The sequence below is a fragment of the Ochotona curzoniae genome, unplaced genomic scaffold (genome assembly GCF_017591425.1).
Source record: "Ochotona curzoniae isolate NIBS_2020 unplaced genomic scaffold, NIBS_Ocur_1.0 contig_3176, whole genome shotgun sequence".
NCBI lineage: Eukaryota > Metazoa > Chordata > Mammalia > Lagomorpha > Ochotonidae > Ochotona > Ochotona curzoniae.
In genome coordinates this window covers 1,865,402-1,881,140 of record NW_024465746.1, presented here as the reverse complement: position 1 = coordinate 1,881,140, position 15,739 = coordinate 1,865,402, and the positions used below count along the sequence as shown (strand labels likewise).

Genomic DNA, 15,739 nt, shown 5'->3' with positions numbered 1-15,739 from the left:
GTTAAGTCTCCAGTTGCAGTGCTGGCATCCCATATGGTCACTGTTTCTACACTTCAAATCTCGCTCCCCATTAATGCAGTGAAAGACGGCCTACGTCCTGAGGCGCCAGGAGCCCATGTGTGGATGGACTAGCCCAGCTCTAGCAGTTGCAGCCATTTGGGAAGCGAACCAGCAAACAGATCTCCCTCCCTCTCTGTCTCTCCATGTTGGTGTGTAAATCTGCACCTCAAATAAAAATAAATAAATCTTAAATTTAAAAAAAAGAATGTAAACATCACCTACAAACAATGCACTACACTGAGACAGAAAAAATTAAAATTTACCCAATATTTAAATCAATACAATAGAGTATTATATATCCATAACCACTATGTAAAAATCCAAGACAAATCAGGCCCGGTGGCATGGCCTAGCGGCTAAAGTCCTCGCCTTGAACGCATCAGGATTCCATATGGGCGCCAGTTCTAATCCCAGCAGCTCCACTTCCCATCCAGCTCCCTGCTTCTGGCCTGGGAAAGCAGTAGAGGACGTCCCAAAGCTTTGGGACCCTGCACCCGCTTGGGAGACCCGGAAGAAATTCCTGGTTCCCGCTCCAGATCAGCACAGCACCAGCCATAGCAGTCACTTGGGGAGTGAATCATCAGACAGAAGATCTTCCTCTCTATTGCTCCTCCTCTCTGTACATCTGACTTTGTAATAAAAAATAAATAAATCTTAAAAAAAAAATCCAAGACAAGTCGCAACTGACTCCTAATCTCAATGCAGTCAATAAACACAAGATTTATTAAGCTGACACAAGACTACAAAAGAGTAAATGAATCCCAGCACAGAAAATTCAACTTAAGGAAAACAAGAAGCACCTGAAAAGACCCAAGTGAAGCATGTGCAAATTTAAATATGAGAAATATGGCATTTCAGATTCCCTAGGGTTTTTTATAGGATGATAACTGTCCAACAAATAACAACGGGAAAATCAGCTGTTACGTCAAGGGCACTCGCCCGTTTTGCGTCATGGTGGGTCAGGCCACAACTCAAGAGATTGACCTGGTCAGAGTGAGCGTCTGACTCCTGTTGGATCTGCTCCCCATTCAGATTCCTGCTAGTGCACCTGTGAAAGCAGTGGTCAGGCCTCCACACCCACGTGAGCTCCTGGTGTGGGCCTATTCAAGCCCTGCTCTTGCAGCCACGTGGGGAACGAACCAGCAACTATTCCTTCTTGAAAGCCACACTTACGCAAAGGTACCAAGGAAGCAGAACCCTCAACGAGACAGAACCACAGATATGACACCTTGACCTGCTAGCCAGAAAGGAGTCTTCAGTGGTGCCGCATCGACTGGCTGCTCACATTAAAAAATAAACACACAAAAAAATAAACACACAAAATGAGATCTGCCCCTTTTTCATACTGTACGCAGGAACCAACTCCAGCAGCATTATGCTGTACAGAATAGACATAATTTCTATTTGTCAATTAAAGCACTAGTAGGTTCTGTAGGAAATAATTATCTAAATGTCAAAGACAAAAATAACCTGGCTTCTACAGTAAATAACTGAGGGATCCTTAGGGGAGTGCAAAGACAGACTACGGAATGGGAAAGATGCCTGCAATGCAGAAAAGTGACATGGGGCTCGTGCAGAGCGAAGGGTTCCTAAATATCCCAGAGACGGTCAATTGTAAAAGGAAACTTGCACATTCAACAACAACACCCCCGAGGCAGGTGTGTGCCCAGCAGTTCAGCTGATGGCCGAGATGCCCATGGTCCAACATCACAGAGTCTGGAATACCCGCCTGCAGCCCGACTCCACCCTCTTCCCAGTATAGACCCTGGCAAGCAGCGGCCTAAGTACACGAGTTATATCCCCACGTAGGAGACCTGGATTGAGTTCCTGTTTCACAGCTTTAGCCTTCTATGCTCCACACCACCCCGGCCACTAGGGCTTTACATTTTTTTATTAATTAATTTATTTGAAAGGAAGAGTTAGGGAGAGGGTGAGAGATACAGAGAGAGTATTTCATCTGCTGATTTACTCACAAATAGGAGCAATGGCCAGAGTTAAGTTGCTCCAAAGCTGCAGGAGGAGCTTCTTGCCTTTCCCAGGCCACCAGCGGGGAGCTGGATCAGAAATAGAGCAGCCAGGACTCCAACCAGCACCTACAGGAAGTGCAGGAGCTACAGGCTGTGACTTAACCCTTTAAATTAACAGCACCCACCACCACGGGAGGAACATTAAGAGTAACAAGCAGAGAGAGAGCAAGCTTTCTCTAATTCTCTCAAATGAAGCCAGGAGCTAGACACCTCTTCCAGGTCTCCCATGGAGATGCGGGGACCCAAGGCTTTGGACCATCTTCCACTGCTTGCCCAGACCACAGGCACCAACCAGCATCCACACAGGACGCCGGCACTGTAAAATGGACAATTAGCTGCGCTGTCGCACTAGGCCCTGTAGACAATCTTTTGAGGTTTCAATCATTTCAAACACTTTAATGACACAATGAAAAGAAATACAAATCACAATGAAAATAGAGAAGAAAAAAATGTCAAAACAAAGCATTTTACATGCCTCTGGGGCCAGCTTGATGGCTCAATTAGCTAATCCCTCAACTGCAGCGCCAGGATCCCATACAGGTGCTGGTTCGTGTCCCGGCTACTCCACTTTCCATCCAGCTCCCTGCTTGGGGCAGCCTAGGAAAGCAGTAGAGAATGGCCCAAAGTCTTGGGACTCTGATCCCAAATGGGAGACCCAGAAGAGGTTCCTGGCTCCTAACTTTAGATCAGTTCAGCTCAGCCATTGTGGCCATCTGGGGAGTGAACCAGCGCTGTCTCAAATATCTACTAAAATAAAAAGTAACTTTGGGGACTGGTGCTACAGCCCATATGGGTAACCAGTTTGAAGCTATGCTGTTCACTTCTGACCCAGCTCCTGCTTATGCTCCTGGAAAAGCACCTAAAATTAGCCCCAGCCCTTGCTGGAGGGATCTTTCGGTTGTATTGTAGCCTGACCTAGCCTGAGACAACCATCTTCAATTCTAAGTAACACAGAAAATCCCAGCTGGAATAAGCTATCAGGCATTGTGGCACAGCAAGTGAAGCCAGCACGTGGGACACACACATCCCACGCTGGAGTGCCTGGTTCGTGTACTGGCTACCCCATGCTTTCCATCAGGCTTCCTGGGGACACCTCAGACACTGCCAGAAACCCATACGAGTGCTGGTTTGTGTTCCAGCTGCTCCACTTCCCATCCAGCTCCCTACTGGTGGCCTGGGAAAGCTGATCCATTGGGGCCCAGGGCCCTGCACCCACATGGGGGGAGACCCAGAGGAGGCTCCAGGCTCCTGGCTTTAGGTCAGCTCAGCTCCAGCCATTGTGACCATCTGGGGAGTGAACCACCAGATGGAAGATCTTTTTGTCTTTCTTTTTCTCTGTAGATCTGCCTTTCCAATAAAAATAAAAGTCTTTGATTGTGCATTCAAGTCTGTCTCCCCTGGACACCCCAAAGAGTCCAGCTCACAATTCAGAGACCTCAGGCTCACCCCTCACTCCTCTTCACTCAGCTCAACCACTGACGTCAGCTCTGCAGCTGCCCCTGCTCTCGTGCCAGTCTCCCAGTCTTCCTGCCACCTTCTAGAAGGGTCTACTACGCATCTTTACAATGTGGACCTCACGAAGCTTACAGCCTCTTTTTCTCATTCTGAGACCAAGGAGCTCCCCAGTGCTGACCAACGGCCATCGTTCTGAACGCCTCAACTTTCTAGCAGTGTCTTTTCCTCTCCCACGTAGATGCCCTTTCTGTTCTCTGCACCTAACAAACACAAATGTCACATAACTATAGCTTTTTAATTGAAACCAAAAAGAAGAGACTTTGAGAAGCATTCTAAAAGAGGCATAGGCCGTAACAATTATTTACATGGAGATGTTAGTAAACTTACAAATGCATTTCCTGCCATGTAAGTAAATTTAACATGCCCAGCCCAGTTACAGCTGTTGTGGTCAACTGCGGAGTCAACCAGTGGGTGGAAGATCTATGTCCCCCTGGTCTGGAATGCTTTCAAATAAACAGATAAATCTTTGAAAGACAGAGAAGAAACTTTTATAAAAGCTTTATTTTGGCCCAGCAGCCTGGGTCAGTGCTTCAGATCTCCCCGGCCCTAGCAGCAGGCCGGACCACACGCTAACTACTCTCCTCCCCAGGCCGCTTCCAGCCAGCGTGTTTGGGAAGACAGCTCACACCTATGCCACCCACGTGAGAATGTGCATGGATTTCCTGGCCACATCTTAGCTGTGTGAGCATTTGGGGAGCAGACTGGCTATGTTTCCAAACAAATATATAATTAAAAACGTTTAAATTAATGTAAGAGGGCCCTAACTTAATTTCCTTGTTTGTAAAAACAAGTGTGAAATACATTTGAAACTTAGTACTGACTTCAAAACATTAAGTTTTGTTATGTACAGCTTACTCACTAAAAAGCAAATCTTGGTTGCAGGTGCTGTAGCACAGCACATTACACTGCCACCTGGGATGCCAGCATCTAACACTGGAATGCCAGTTCAAGCTCTGGCTCTCCCGCACCTGTCCAGCTTTCCTTCTTGGTGCCTGGGAAGGCAGTAGAGGACGACCCCAATCACCCACAGGGAAAACCTGCATGCAGGTCCTGGCTCCTGGCTTGAGACTGACCCAGTCCCTGGCTACGGTTGCCATTTGGTAAGTAAGTCAGCACATGGAAGATCTCCTCCTCTCAAATAAATAAATATACATAGGAAAGGCAGATATATTTAAAATTCCTTATTAGTCCTAAAACATTAACATAAACAAGGTACCTAGGTTTGTTTTGATGAAGAATTTCCAAAATTAAACTAACAGGCCTGGTTTGGGTCATGGTAATACATTTTCCTTGTTAAGGAGCGACTTAACCATTCACCTTGGAAATCTTTTAGAGAAATTTTTACAGTAACTTCCATTTTTAGAAACACAGATTTGTTAAAACAGTAAAGTCAACTTTCTCTACATAAACACATACCTGAGTCGTCAGCTAATCTGCTAATTCTTTCCAAAACAGCAGTACAATCTCTCTCATCGTCACAGACTTCCCTCAACGTATCCAGCAAACTCCGGGCCACCATCTGTCTACAGAGAGAGAAAATTAGACGGCATTCAATGGCAGCAACATTTTAAGAAGGTGAAAGACAAAACCCATGCATTTTTTTTTAAGCTATTATATTAAGCTTGCACTTTCCTAAGTGGGAAATATCAGAACTGACTTTAACAAGATGAGATTCCGTATTCAGCGAAACTTCAGAATTACTTTTATCTAACTCTAACTGATTTAGTGAGTTTCTTGTGTCACTGAAATCTCACTCCCAACAGTTCCCTTGGATTACCATTAACATAAGGACAAACATGCTCACTCCTCACTGTATAAGCTGTATCTCAGTAGTATTCCACATCTGAACTCTGAGCAGAGACTCTGGTTTCCCACAACAGCCTGATGCAGCGGCCTGGGCACACAGGAGCACGGGGCGCCAGCTGCTGCTCACTGTGTCTCCACGCTCACGCGAGCCCACGCGAGCCGCTCCGCTCGCAGCAGGCATGTGGCATCACCCAAGGGAGAGTCACAGACTTTCCATTCAGCAAGTTACACAAATTTCAAAATCAGGCCTAATCGAAAAATGGATTTTTTTTTTCCTTTTGCCAAAAAGCAAAGGATCAGTGCTGTTGTGTACAAGCACCAAGGGGCAAACAACTCAAACAGTTCGTGCCATGATTATCAAAACCTGGCAGTTTGGACTGCTTGCTGGATAATTTTATTTTTTCCTAAAGAAATGAATTAAGCCCCCCCCCCCCGCCACATGACTTAAAGGAATATGCACACACCTGTTAAACACGTTCTCACTTGCAGCATACTTGTCCAGTCTCCCCAGTGGCGTCAACATTTCATCTTGTGAGACAAAGTCCAGGGCTGAAGGTACAATAATCACATCAGACTCTGAGCTGTAGTCATCCACACCAACTAGCAGAGACATCAGAAATACTCCTTACACCACTTTGAAACCACCAAGCACCCCTTGCCTGTCCGGAACAAAGATCTGCAAGACAGTTTTCAATTTGCCCAGGGCCAGGACAACCCCAGGGCGCAGCCTGTCCCTAACTGCCTCTTGCAGCCCAATAGTCAGCGGCCACAGGAATCCTGTATGCGGGGAAGCAGGGTGCCAGTCAGAGCATGAACAACTCAGGAATAGATATGCACAACATCAGGCACGGAAACAGTTAACTGTTCACTGCAGAAAATAAATGTAATGCAACCAGTAAGTTTCACTTAAGAAAATAAAGCTAAACACCATTAGCTTATTTACATGCATCAAACAAGTATTTATTAAATACACTTGTGCTAAGTAAGCTAAACACTGTGGGAAAAACAATGAAATACAAATGACTCCACCTTCCAAGAGCTACCATCCTATCAAGCAAACAATCTCAAAATGACTACTGCAACAGAGGTACATACAAATAACAGACAAGAAACCCACCCAGCCGCATGCAGGAGGAACCAAGAGAGGACAGACACTAACCAGAGCTCTGAAGGCTGTGTGGATGGCTAAGGGCAGCAAGGTCCACCTGAAAGGGGCCTGCTGATTGTGACAATGGCACCTACACCACCTAAAAAAGAGACATCTTGCACTCTGAGTGGAGACGCAAACTTCCCTGCATGAAGAGGGGGTGGAACACACAGGCAGTGAACACTGGGCAGGCAGTGTGGCAGAGTAGGTCAAGCCGTCGCTGGCAGCATATGGGTGCTAGGACAAGACCCATCTGCCAAGCAAAGCAGTGGTGGATGACCCAAGTGCTAGGGGTCCCTGCACTCACACGGGAGGCCCAAGGGAGAATCCTGGCTGCAGAACACCCCAGTTCCAGCCATTGCAGCCATTTGGGGAGTGAGCCAGCAGCTCATGCTCTTTCCCTCCCTTGGTCCCTTCTTCCTATTCCTTCTGCCCACTTCTCTTCAACTCTGCTTTTCAAACAAATAATATATTATATATTTTTTTAAAGTATGCCATGAACACGACACAGCTGTCCCAGAAATGCAGCACAAATAATAGGCTGACTCAGTCTACTAACCAGGACATACAAGATAAAATTAAGTTCATGGTATAAAAACACATACAAGAACGTGGTGAACAAATAAATACACTGAAGTTTTAGGAACAAGAGGATATAACTGGAGCAAAAATTAGCAGCATGGAAGAAAACAGAACGCAGAGCTAAGGTAAATGATGACACAAATAAATAGTAAGGAATTTAAGGCCTTGTCTAAAGTTCTGAGAGCTTCTAAACAAACAGCTCATAATTTTATGTCCCAACACTTCTGACTCCATTCTGCTTAACTGATCTGTTACCACGTGATGGCTTTCAGCTGCTCTCACTTCGTCATTCTCTTTACAGTAAGTAGGATTAGAAGTAGAGCCTGGACTTGAACCCGGTGACTCCTATATGGGATGCAGGTGTCCCAACAGTGTCCTTTATTTAAGGAAAAAAAAAATTCACTTTATTTTCAATGTAGTTGGAAGCAGAGAAACTGAGACAAAAGGACAGAGATCTTCCATCTGCTGATTCATCCCTCAAATGCCCACAGCAGCGGGGACCAAACCGAAGCCAACAGCCTAGAACTCCACTCTGGTCTCTCATATAGGTGGTAGGGCCCAAGCACTGCAATTGGCACCTGGGCGTGCATAGTGGAACCAGGCTAGAACCAGGCACTCGACTGGTGTCCCAAGCAGTGACTTACCCACTGTGCCAAACGTCTACCCCCAAAGAGATAATGGATAAGAAATCTTACTTCCAATGTTAATACTATTACAAAGAAGGTGCAATGAGGCCAAGGTGGTTGTGTATCACGCTAATCCTCCACCCTGTGCACTGGCACCCCATATGGGCACTGGTTCATATCCCAATTGGTATACTTCCCATCCAGCTCCCTGCTTGTGGCCTAGGAAAGCAACATGCTTGGGAGGTGGGAAAACCAGAAGCAGCTCCTGGCTGCCAGCTTCACATTAGCTCAGATCTGGCCATTGCGGCTGCTTAGAGAGTGAACCAGTACATGGAAGATCTCTCTCTACCTATTAGCTCTCCTCTCTCTGCAAAATCTTCCTTTTAAATAAAAATAAATTTAATTTTAAAAACATGTAAAGCATACCAGATGCCCTAAATCTCATGGCATAGGTCCTACAACCCTCCTACACAGTGGGTGTTGGGTCTATGAGCCCACAGGTGTGAGTCCAGCAGGGCCTGGGTCGCATGGCCCAGGACCATGAGCCCACCTAGGAGAACTGGTCCTCCATAGTATAGAGGATGGAGTGCTGGACGGCAGACCATGGTGCACATGGAGGACATGGCAGCTCACTGGGGCCTGCAGAGGGCATCTGGTGCCATAGCAGAGAATGGAGAACAAAACATACGGACAACTATCACAGCCAAACAATGACAGCAAATATCTGGGTGATTGGAGACTATAAAGTCGATGGTGTCAACCAATGCACACTGGAAGGGGTTCCTCATCCATAGATCGGTGAGATGCACAGCATTTGGAAACTATCGCATCCACCTGAGCAGACCATTCGGAACATGCACCATTGTGACCCTGGGTTGATATCGGGTGGCCTTTCCCCATCCTCGGGTACTGGGAGGGTGGGGAGGCTGGGTACGGCCTATGCCCTTATCTCTTCCCTCCCCCAGAAATGGGAACAAGAAATAGAAAGCTTGGAAACAACGATCACACCCGCTTCTCCCTAACCCCATATGCTTCCCACGCTGATTGACTATGTAAACATCATCTAACACATACACACACACACAGACACTTTAAATAAAACAAAATGAACACCAGCTGTAGGTAACTGTCTAGTTTGCTTTGTACCTAGGCAAGAAAAACACCCAAGAGCTGGCATGTATTCTGGATCTGATTAATGCCTAATCTGTGTTAACTATACTAGTCTAGTTGTCTATTCTATTTTCTCTAAAACATGCTGGAAATTCTGGGCACAGAGCTACAGAAGGCAGGAAATGTGAGTGTGCCCTGGTCCCCAGGCACACTGCAGGTCGCCATGCAGTGTGGGGGCTACAGAATGTCCAGGGAAGAGTGCCAAGGGATATGATGGAGTGGTGGCTCCCTGAGGGCATGCTGGAAACATGAGGGTGACTTCTGGGAGCTTCCACGAACCAGGCCGCTGTGCTCACAGGTAGGCAAGGATGCTGAGACAGAGTGGCTTAGAGACACGGAAGTGGAGGGCATGCAGAGGTCAGGCCAAGGTACCTGCCCACACAGGAGACCTAGCTTTTGGCTAAGCAGCATCGCCTACCACCCACCAGTACACATGGAAGTTGGAGCTGGAGGTTGCACCTGGCTGAGCTAGACTGCAGCATCACCTGCCACAGTCCACATCAGACTGGGCCACAGGACCCACCAGAACACAAGAAAATCAGATCTTGAGGCAGATTGTGCCGGAGACTTGTAAGCTTGCCTCTGTGGGAATGCAGCACATGAGCTGTACATGAGCTGGGGGTGGTGACATGCCGAGCCAAACTGGACCACAGAACACATCAACACTTCATGGGAGCCTGAAGTTGGGAGGAGGCCAGGTTGGGCCAGGCCACAGCATCCACCAGCACAGGCAAAGGCCAGGGCAGACCATACCAAGCAGGGCCAATGGCACAGATGAGATTCAGGGCTGGGAGCAAGCAAACCAGGGTTGAGGGTAGACTATGCTGGGCTCGGCTGGGCTGGGCAAGACAGTAGCACCCATTAGTATGCATGTGGGCTGGGTGTGAGGGCAGCCAGATAAGGCTAGGTCTAAGTATCTGCTAGCGCTCACAAGAGCCCGAATGGACACAAACAGATGACACCAACTCAAATTCACTTAAGTGCGGCTTCTGGGGGTGAACCAGGCTCAGCTAGGCTGTAGAACCCTCCAGCAAGAGCCAGAACAGCTGCAGGCTGATCGGGCTGGGCCACAGGCAAACACGAGATCCAAGGCTGGGAACAGTTCTGGTAGGGCAACCTGGGGAACTCACCTAATAGACTGCCACTCATGCTAATGAGCATGAGACCAGGGGCTAGGGATAGGCCAAACCAGGCCAGGCTGCAGTACCCATTAACAAGGAACGGGTCTGGGAGCGAACTGGGCTGGGCCAGGGCACAGCACACATGGGCACAAGCAAGAGCCAGGAAAAGGTGCAGCACAGGTTGGATTGGGCTGCAACACCCACAAGTTCACATGAGGGCCAGGGCTAAGAGTGGGCCAGGCTGGGCTAGGCTAATGCACCCACTGGCAAGACCTGAGACTGGGAGTGGGCTGTGCTGAACCAAGCTGCAGCCCCTGCTAGCAAATGCCAAGACTCAAAACAAGCTATACAAGACTGGGATGCAGCACCTGCCAGCAGGTTCAAGACTCAGGGCTGGGAACAGGCTAGGTAGCCAATCTTCAAGGACTCCTCTGGTAGGCTGCCGTTTTCACTAGTGAGCATGAGAACTGGGACTGGAAGGGAACCAGTCTGGGCAGGACTGTAGCACCCACTGGCATGCAAGAGAACCAAAATGAGTGCAGGCCAGCCGGGCTAGGCCAAAGCACCTGTTGGCAAGTGCTGGGACTGCACGTGAATTGTTATCAGGCTGGACCACAGTGAGTAGTCCCTGGCAAGTGACAAGATCCAGGGTTGGGAGCAGGCCTGGGAGGGAAACTGTGGGCACTTCTTTGCTACGCTGCAGATCCCACTAGTAAGTCTGTGAACCAGGGCTGGGGTTGGGCCATGCTGGACAAGGTGGCAGCATGCATCAGTTCACGTGTGGACCAGGTCAGCAGGGGATGCCGAGTGCCTCATCAGAGGATGGAAAGCACAACAGGTGGACAACTCTCCTAGCCAGGCTTTGCATCACGTGTCTGGACCTGTGGATATGCTAAGCCAACAGACCCTGGAAAGATTTTCTCAACCCAAGTGCAATGAAGCTGACAATGTCTCAGAACTATCAAGACTACTCAAGTACACCCTTGGAACATTCTTCCCCACATCAAAGTCTCTAAGGTGTCATCAAATGACCATCCTTCATGCAAGGGCGCTGATGTAGTTTGACAGCAAGGAGCAACTCCGTCCCCTTACCACCACCACCCCAGTCCTGGACACAGGAGAAGAAACAGAAAAAAATAGAACTGAAATATTGGTCCCACCCATCTTCCTCCATAAGTTGACCCTCCCCACCCTGATCAGAAACCCACATGGGCATGCATCCTTCTCAACTATGTGAACAATATTAAAATTTGTTTTAATTGCTAGGAAAGAAATGAAATAATTTCTGTATTTAAAAAAATACCTAAAGACTCTTCTAACTTCTGACAAAGATGGAATAGCAAAAGCCCTCACACCCTGGTTGATTTTAAAAAAAAAAAAAAAGTGAACATAATGCTTTCACAGATTCGACAGGAGGTAGTGAAGAACTGGAATCCCGCCAGGGGAAACAAACCAGATGAGCCCTATGTTACTCAGGCTCACTGCCTGCAGAGACCCCGAGGGTCCGCAAACCTCAGCGCAGGCTGACTGAGCTGCAAGATTCTGAAGGCCACAGCACCTGCAGAAGGAACAGCGTCACAGAAAGAGCAGCTGAGAGCTGCAAATGGTGCCCCGCCTTCAATATTAGGTGAACACTGGAATAATAAACACAGAGCAGAGTTATCTGGGACTAAGAACTACCTGCCGAGATCTGAGAAGATGAGGTAGACCAATGCCTTACAGATCAGAAATACTTCACGTCACTGCCAACCCAAATGGAAAATAACCCAATACACAGAGCGACAGGCAGAGTACTCACGAGGGTATTGCCTCAGAAGTGTCACCAATTAGTCCTGCATTAAGGCTGCTCTGGCTTGGCCCAACCAAGCTTACAGCAAACCTCGAAAGGTACAGACTGTGTTCAACTAATTTACCTGTGTCCCAGAAATATAAATAACAAAATATAAGATGATGAATACAAACAATATAAACGATAAAATAATATAAAACACCCAGTGAGGCAGGACTTAACACTTCGGATGCCTGCACCCCACACTGGCAAGGCTTGGACCTCCGGTAACAGGCAGGCAGGCAAAGCTCCTGGCTCCTGGCTCCTGGGGATTTGGGGAATGAACCTGCAAGTCAAAGATATCTCTGTCACTCTGGATTTTAAACAGATGAAAATAAGTGCTTTAGAAACCTACAGGGTAAACTCCACACCATGTCTGCTATCCAATAAAAATTAATAACCATGCAAAAAGCAGAGAAATACAAACTATAAAGGGAAACACAACAGCAGAAACACAGCCAGAACTAAAAAGGTGACAAAATAAGGATACTAAAAACAGTTATTGTAACTGTATTCCAAACATATAAAACAAAAAGTGTGAGCATGCAAGAAGAGACATGGAGATATTCCAGCAGATCCAAATCAATCTTGTAGAAATGAAAACAATGAGATGAAAAACACACTGGATGAAACTAACAGCAAAATTCACAGTCACAAAGCAGGACATGCAGGTGGCCCACTGGTGGTCTCCTGGGCGCCGAATCCCCTATCAGAGTGTCTGGTTGAGCCCAGCTAATGAGCTTCTGCTTCAGTTTCCTGTTAATGTGCACCCGGGGAGGCAGCTCAAGCACCGCCAGCAGAGACCCAGCAGGAGAGACCCAGCAGGAGCTCTGCTCCGGGCTGCAGCCTGGCCCAGCTGCAGTCACTATGGGCACCCGCGGAACAACCAGTGAGTGCAGGACGTCTCTCCATTTGCCTCAATAATTTTTTAAAAACATGACAGAAGAAAACACCAACGATATCGGAGGGAAGACATACCATGAGAGAAAACTTTTCCAAGTGAAACAAACAAAACCACTGGGGACCCAAGAGAACAGCATCAATTAACTGTAGGAAAGCTTCAAATTCCCTAACATTTTGCATGGAAAACACTTTTCAAAATCCGGTAAAAGTAAAAGTAATTGATCCGCCCACAGAGTCAAGGATTGGATAACTCAAGAGCAAGCAAAACAGACCAAGATAGAGTAATCAAACACCTTACAGGAAAAGTCAACTTCCACTGCTACCTTGCTACAAGAATGAGTCGCTGCATTCAGCAATGCCTGTCAGGCGAGCGAGAGCGTCAGCAGCCACGAGAACGAGAGCCCGTGAGAACGAGAGCAAGGGCCACTCAACGGCCACGTCTCTGCAGGCCCTTCAAAGAGTGCGCGTAAAACATACACTGCGAAATGGCTGTGTACAGACTTCACATTTATTTACAGCAAACTATGTTTACCTTCTAATTCCATTTTTTCTATGAGCACCTTAAATACTCTTGTATGCTGAAGAGGTGAGAAAACACCACTCCTTCCTCAGTCTGCCCACACTCTTCCCAAAGGACGAGCAGCTCTCCGCCAAGATCAAATGACATATTTTTCTACCAACAAAACCCTTAAATGCCAGGCACCTTATCCAGGCCTCAGCTACAGAAGCACTGTTACAGTGGTGAGGGTGTTACAGTAAGCACAGCTCTAGGAACAGAGAGCCTAGAAGTCCAGAAAGTTTCAACAACCTGCCACATGGCAGTGACTCAAAGGGCAATCTTGTTGCCAGCCTTACCGTGACTTTAATTACCAGAGGCTTGGGGCTGGCACTGTGGCGCAGTGTGGTAAGCCACGTTTTGTGACATCAACTCCCCATATCTGGTCGCTGATTTAGACCCCAGCTGCTCTACTGATCTAGCCCCCTGCTAATGCACCTGGGAAAGATGCTGGGGCCTCCGTCACCCACGGCAGACACCCAGCGGAGTTCCTGCCTCCTGCCACAGGCCCAGCTACTGCAATCATTGGGGGGGGCGTGGGGGGGGGAAGGGCGGGAGGAATCCATGGATGAAGATCTCTTGCTCTGTATCTCCCTGTCACTTTGCCTCTTAAAGAAATCGAATCTCCAGGAAAACATTACCCAAGACTCATTATAACGTCATAGCACTGTGGGTGAAATTACAATCAACCTCTCCAAAATCACCTTGATTGATCCAAACGGACCTTATAGACAAGAAAAATAGGTGACACACCTATTGCAGGAAAGCCCTGTTCTGTGCTTAGAACTCTGCTCTCAACGTAGTCGACATCTCTTCCAATAATTACACGACGAAGGAGAAATCCACCAGGACCCTCTGGGCAAAAACCACCGCCCCCTGAGCCTCCTGCACCCCACTGCAGCCTTGCCACCTCCTAGAACTCTTTGTGGCAGCAGCATCAAGAACCTGGGCACACTTTCTGGTCACAGGGGCACACAAAATGTTGGCAGACTTGGGAACACTGTCATTGCTCAGGAGATGCAACAAACAAGGATTTAATGACAAGTCTGATTTTACAAGCTTTTTCTTTCACACTGAATTGAGAACCTAACCTTGCTATTCTCTAAAAAATATTTTTTTTTCATAGACTCCTCAATAAGCTTACCTTGATAGCCTCAAGCCTTCAAGACAAATGCAATGTGCCCTGTTTCAGACTTCTCTCAAAAATCAACTGCAACTGATATTTACAAGTCCCTTCTCACATCTGTTGTCTTACACTACAGGGATACTAACACCCAACTTTTCTAACACCTTCTTTTTCAAACTCTCAGGTTTTCTGGCAGTGTATAACCCTGAGTATTTATCTGCCCTCCTAGACTATTCTTGCTTTTTCTAATCATTTTATGTAAGGCAGGCTCCCTATGCCTGCCTGCCTCTCTCCCTCTCTCTAACTCGCTACTTGTTGCCTAGTCCAAGGAGACCACCAAGACCCATACCACCACAACACCTTCAAAAGAACACGCAGCATCTCATCACTGCCCAGTCCAGGGAGACCGTGTGTGCTGGGGCCCACCAAGGCCCACGAGCTGATAAGGCGCTGCTCACTGCCCAGCATTTGATTCCGCTGCCCTTCACAGCCAGGAATCAGCAATCCTGGCTCTGCACTTCATGATAAGCACTGGATTTTCCCCACACCATCCTTCTGTCAGGGACGCAATGGCTTCCTCTGCGCGGGACACATGCATCCAGTTTGGGGAATGTGTGGCAGCAAATACAACACACAGGTTCTGCAAATCATAGAGCAGCTGGAATACATGACCGAATACATGATCCACACTTCTAGGAATTTCTATCCAGAGAACAAGTCTGGAAGGTTTGCAAATGAGGTTTTTTTCCCCCTCAAAATGTTTCCTTTCTGATCGTATAACCAAGGACGTCTCTAAACTGTCTCAAGGCTCCTAGGATGCACACCGTAAAATCACCACCTGTTAGTGGTGCTTCAGTGGGAAAGGTTTCCTGAGAAACAAAGGAACCCTTGGAAGCATGGATGCGAACAGTAAGACCAACTGTAAGCACTGCAGGAAAGAGTTTCACAAGCCAGGTGCTATCTGATCCTTCGCTTTACAAAGAAAACTGAAATACCACAAGGCCATGGCAAATAATTTTGGGCTTGTAGGATGGGAAAAGTTCAAGAAAATGAGTGGCACTGCTAACAAAACCCTTCCTATCCCCATCGATACTTATATCCACAGATTCCTCAGGATTTACAGCCTTCTTTTTTAACATTTATTTATTTTTATTGGAAAGGCAGAGAGGAGAGACAGGGAGAAAGATCTTCCTTCCCATGTTTCACTCCCCAAGTGGCCACAATGGCTGGAGCTAAGCCAATCCAGGAGCCCAGGAGCCTGTTCCAGGTCTC

General features: G+C 47.4%; 1 protein-coding gene across 4 annotated transcripts in view; it reads right to left on the bottom strand.

Moving 5' to 3' along the window:
• The window catches only part of PPP4R1 (protein phosphatase 4 regulatory subunit 1), a 76,686-nt gene that overhangs the window by 37,876 nt on the left and 23,071 nt on the right, over positions 1-15,739 (bottom strand). Inside the window, exons 1-3 of one of the 4 annotated variants that reach the window (XM_040979232.1) lie at positions 11,853-12,037; positions 5,873-6,008; positions 5,019-5,125 (exon numbers count right to left, since the gene is read on the bottom strand). In XM_040979232.1, coding sequence (XP_040835166.1) covers positions 5,019-5,125; positions 5,873-5,931 — 166 coding nt within the window. In that variant the 5' untranslated portion in view covers positions 5,932-6,008; positions 11,853-12,037. Of the gene's footprint in view, positions 1-5,018; positions 5,126-5,872; positions 6,009-11,852; positions 12,038-15,739 lie in introns of those variants that run through there. The other 3 variants (XM_040979230.1, XM_040979231.1, XM_040979233.1) reach the window with 3 other exon arrangements.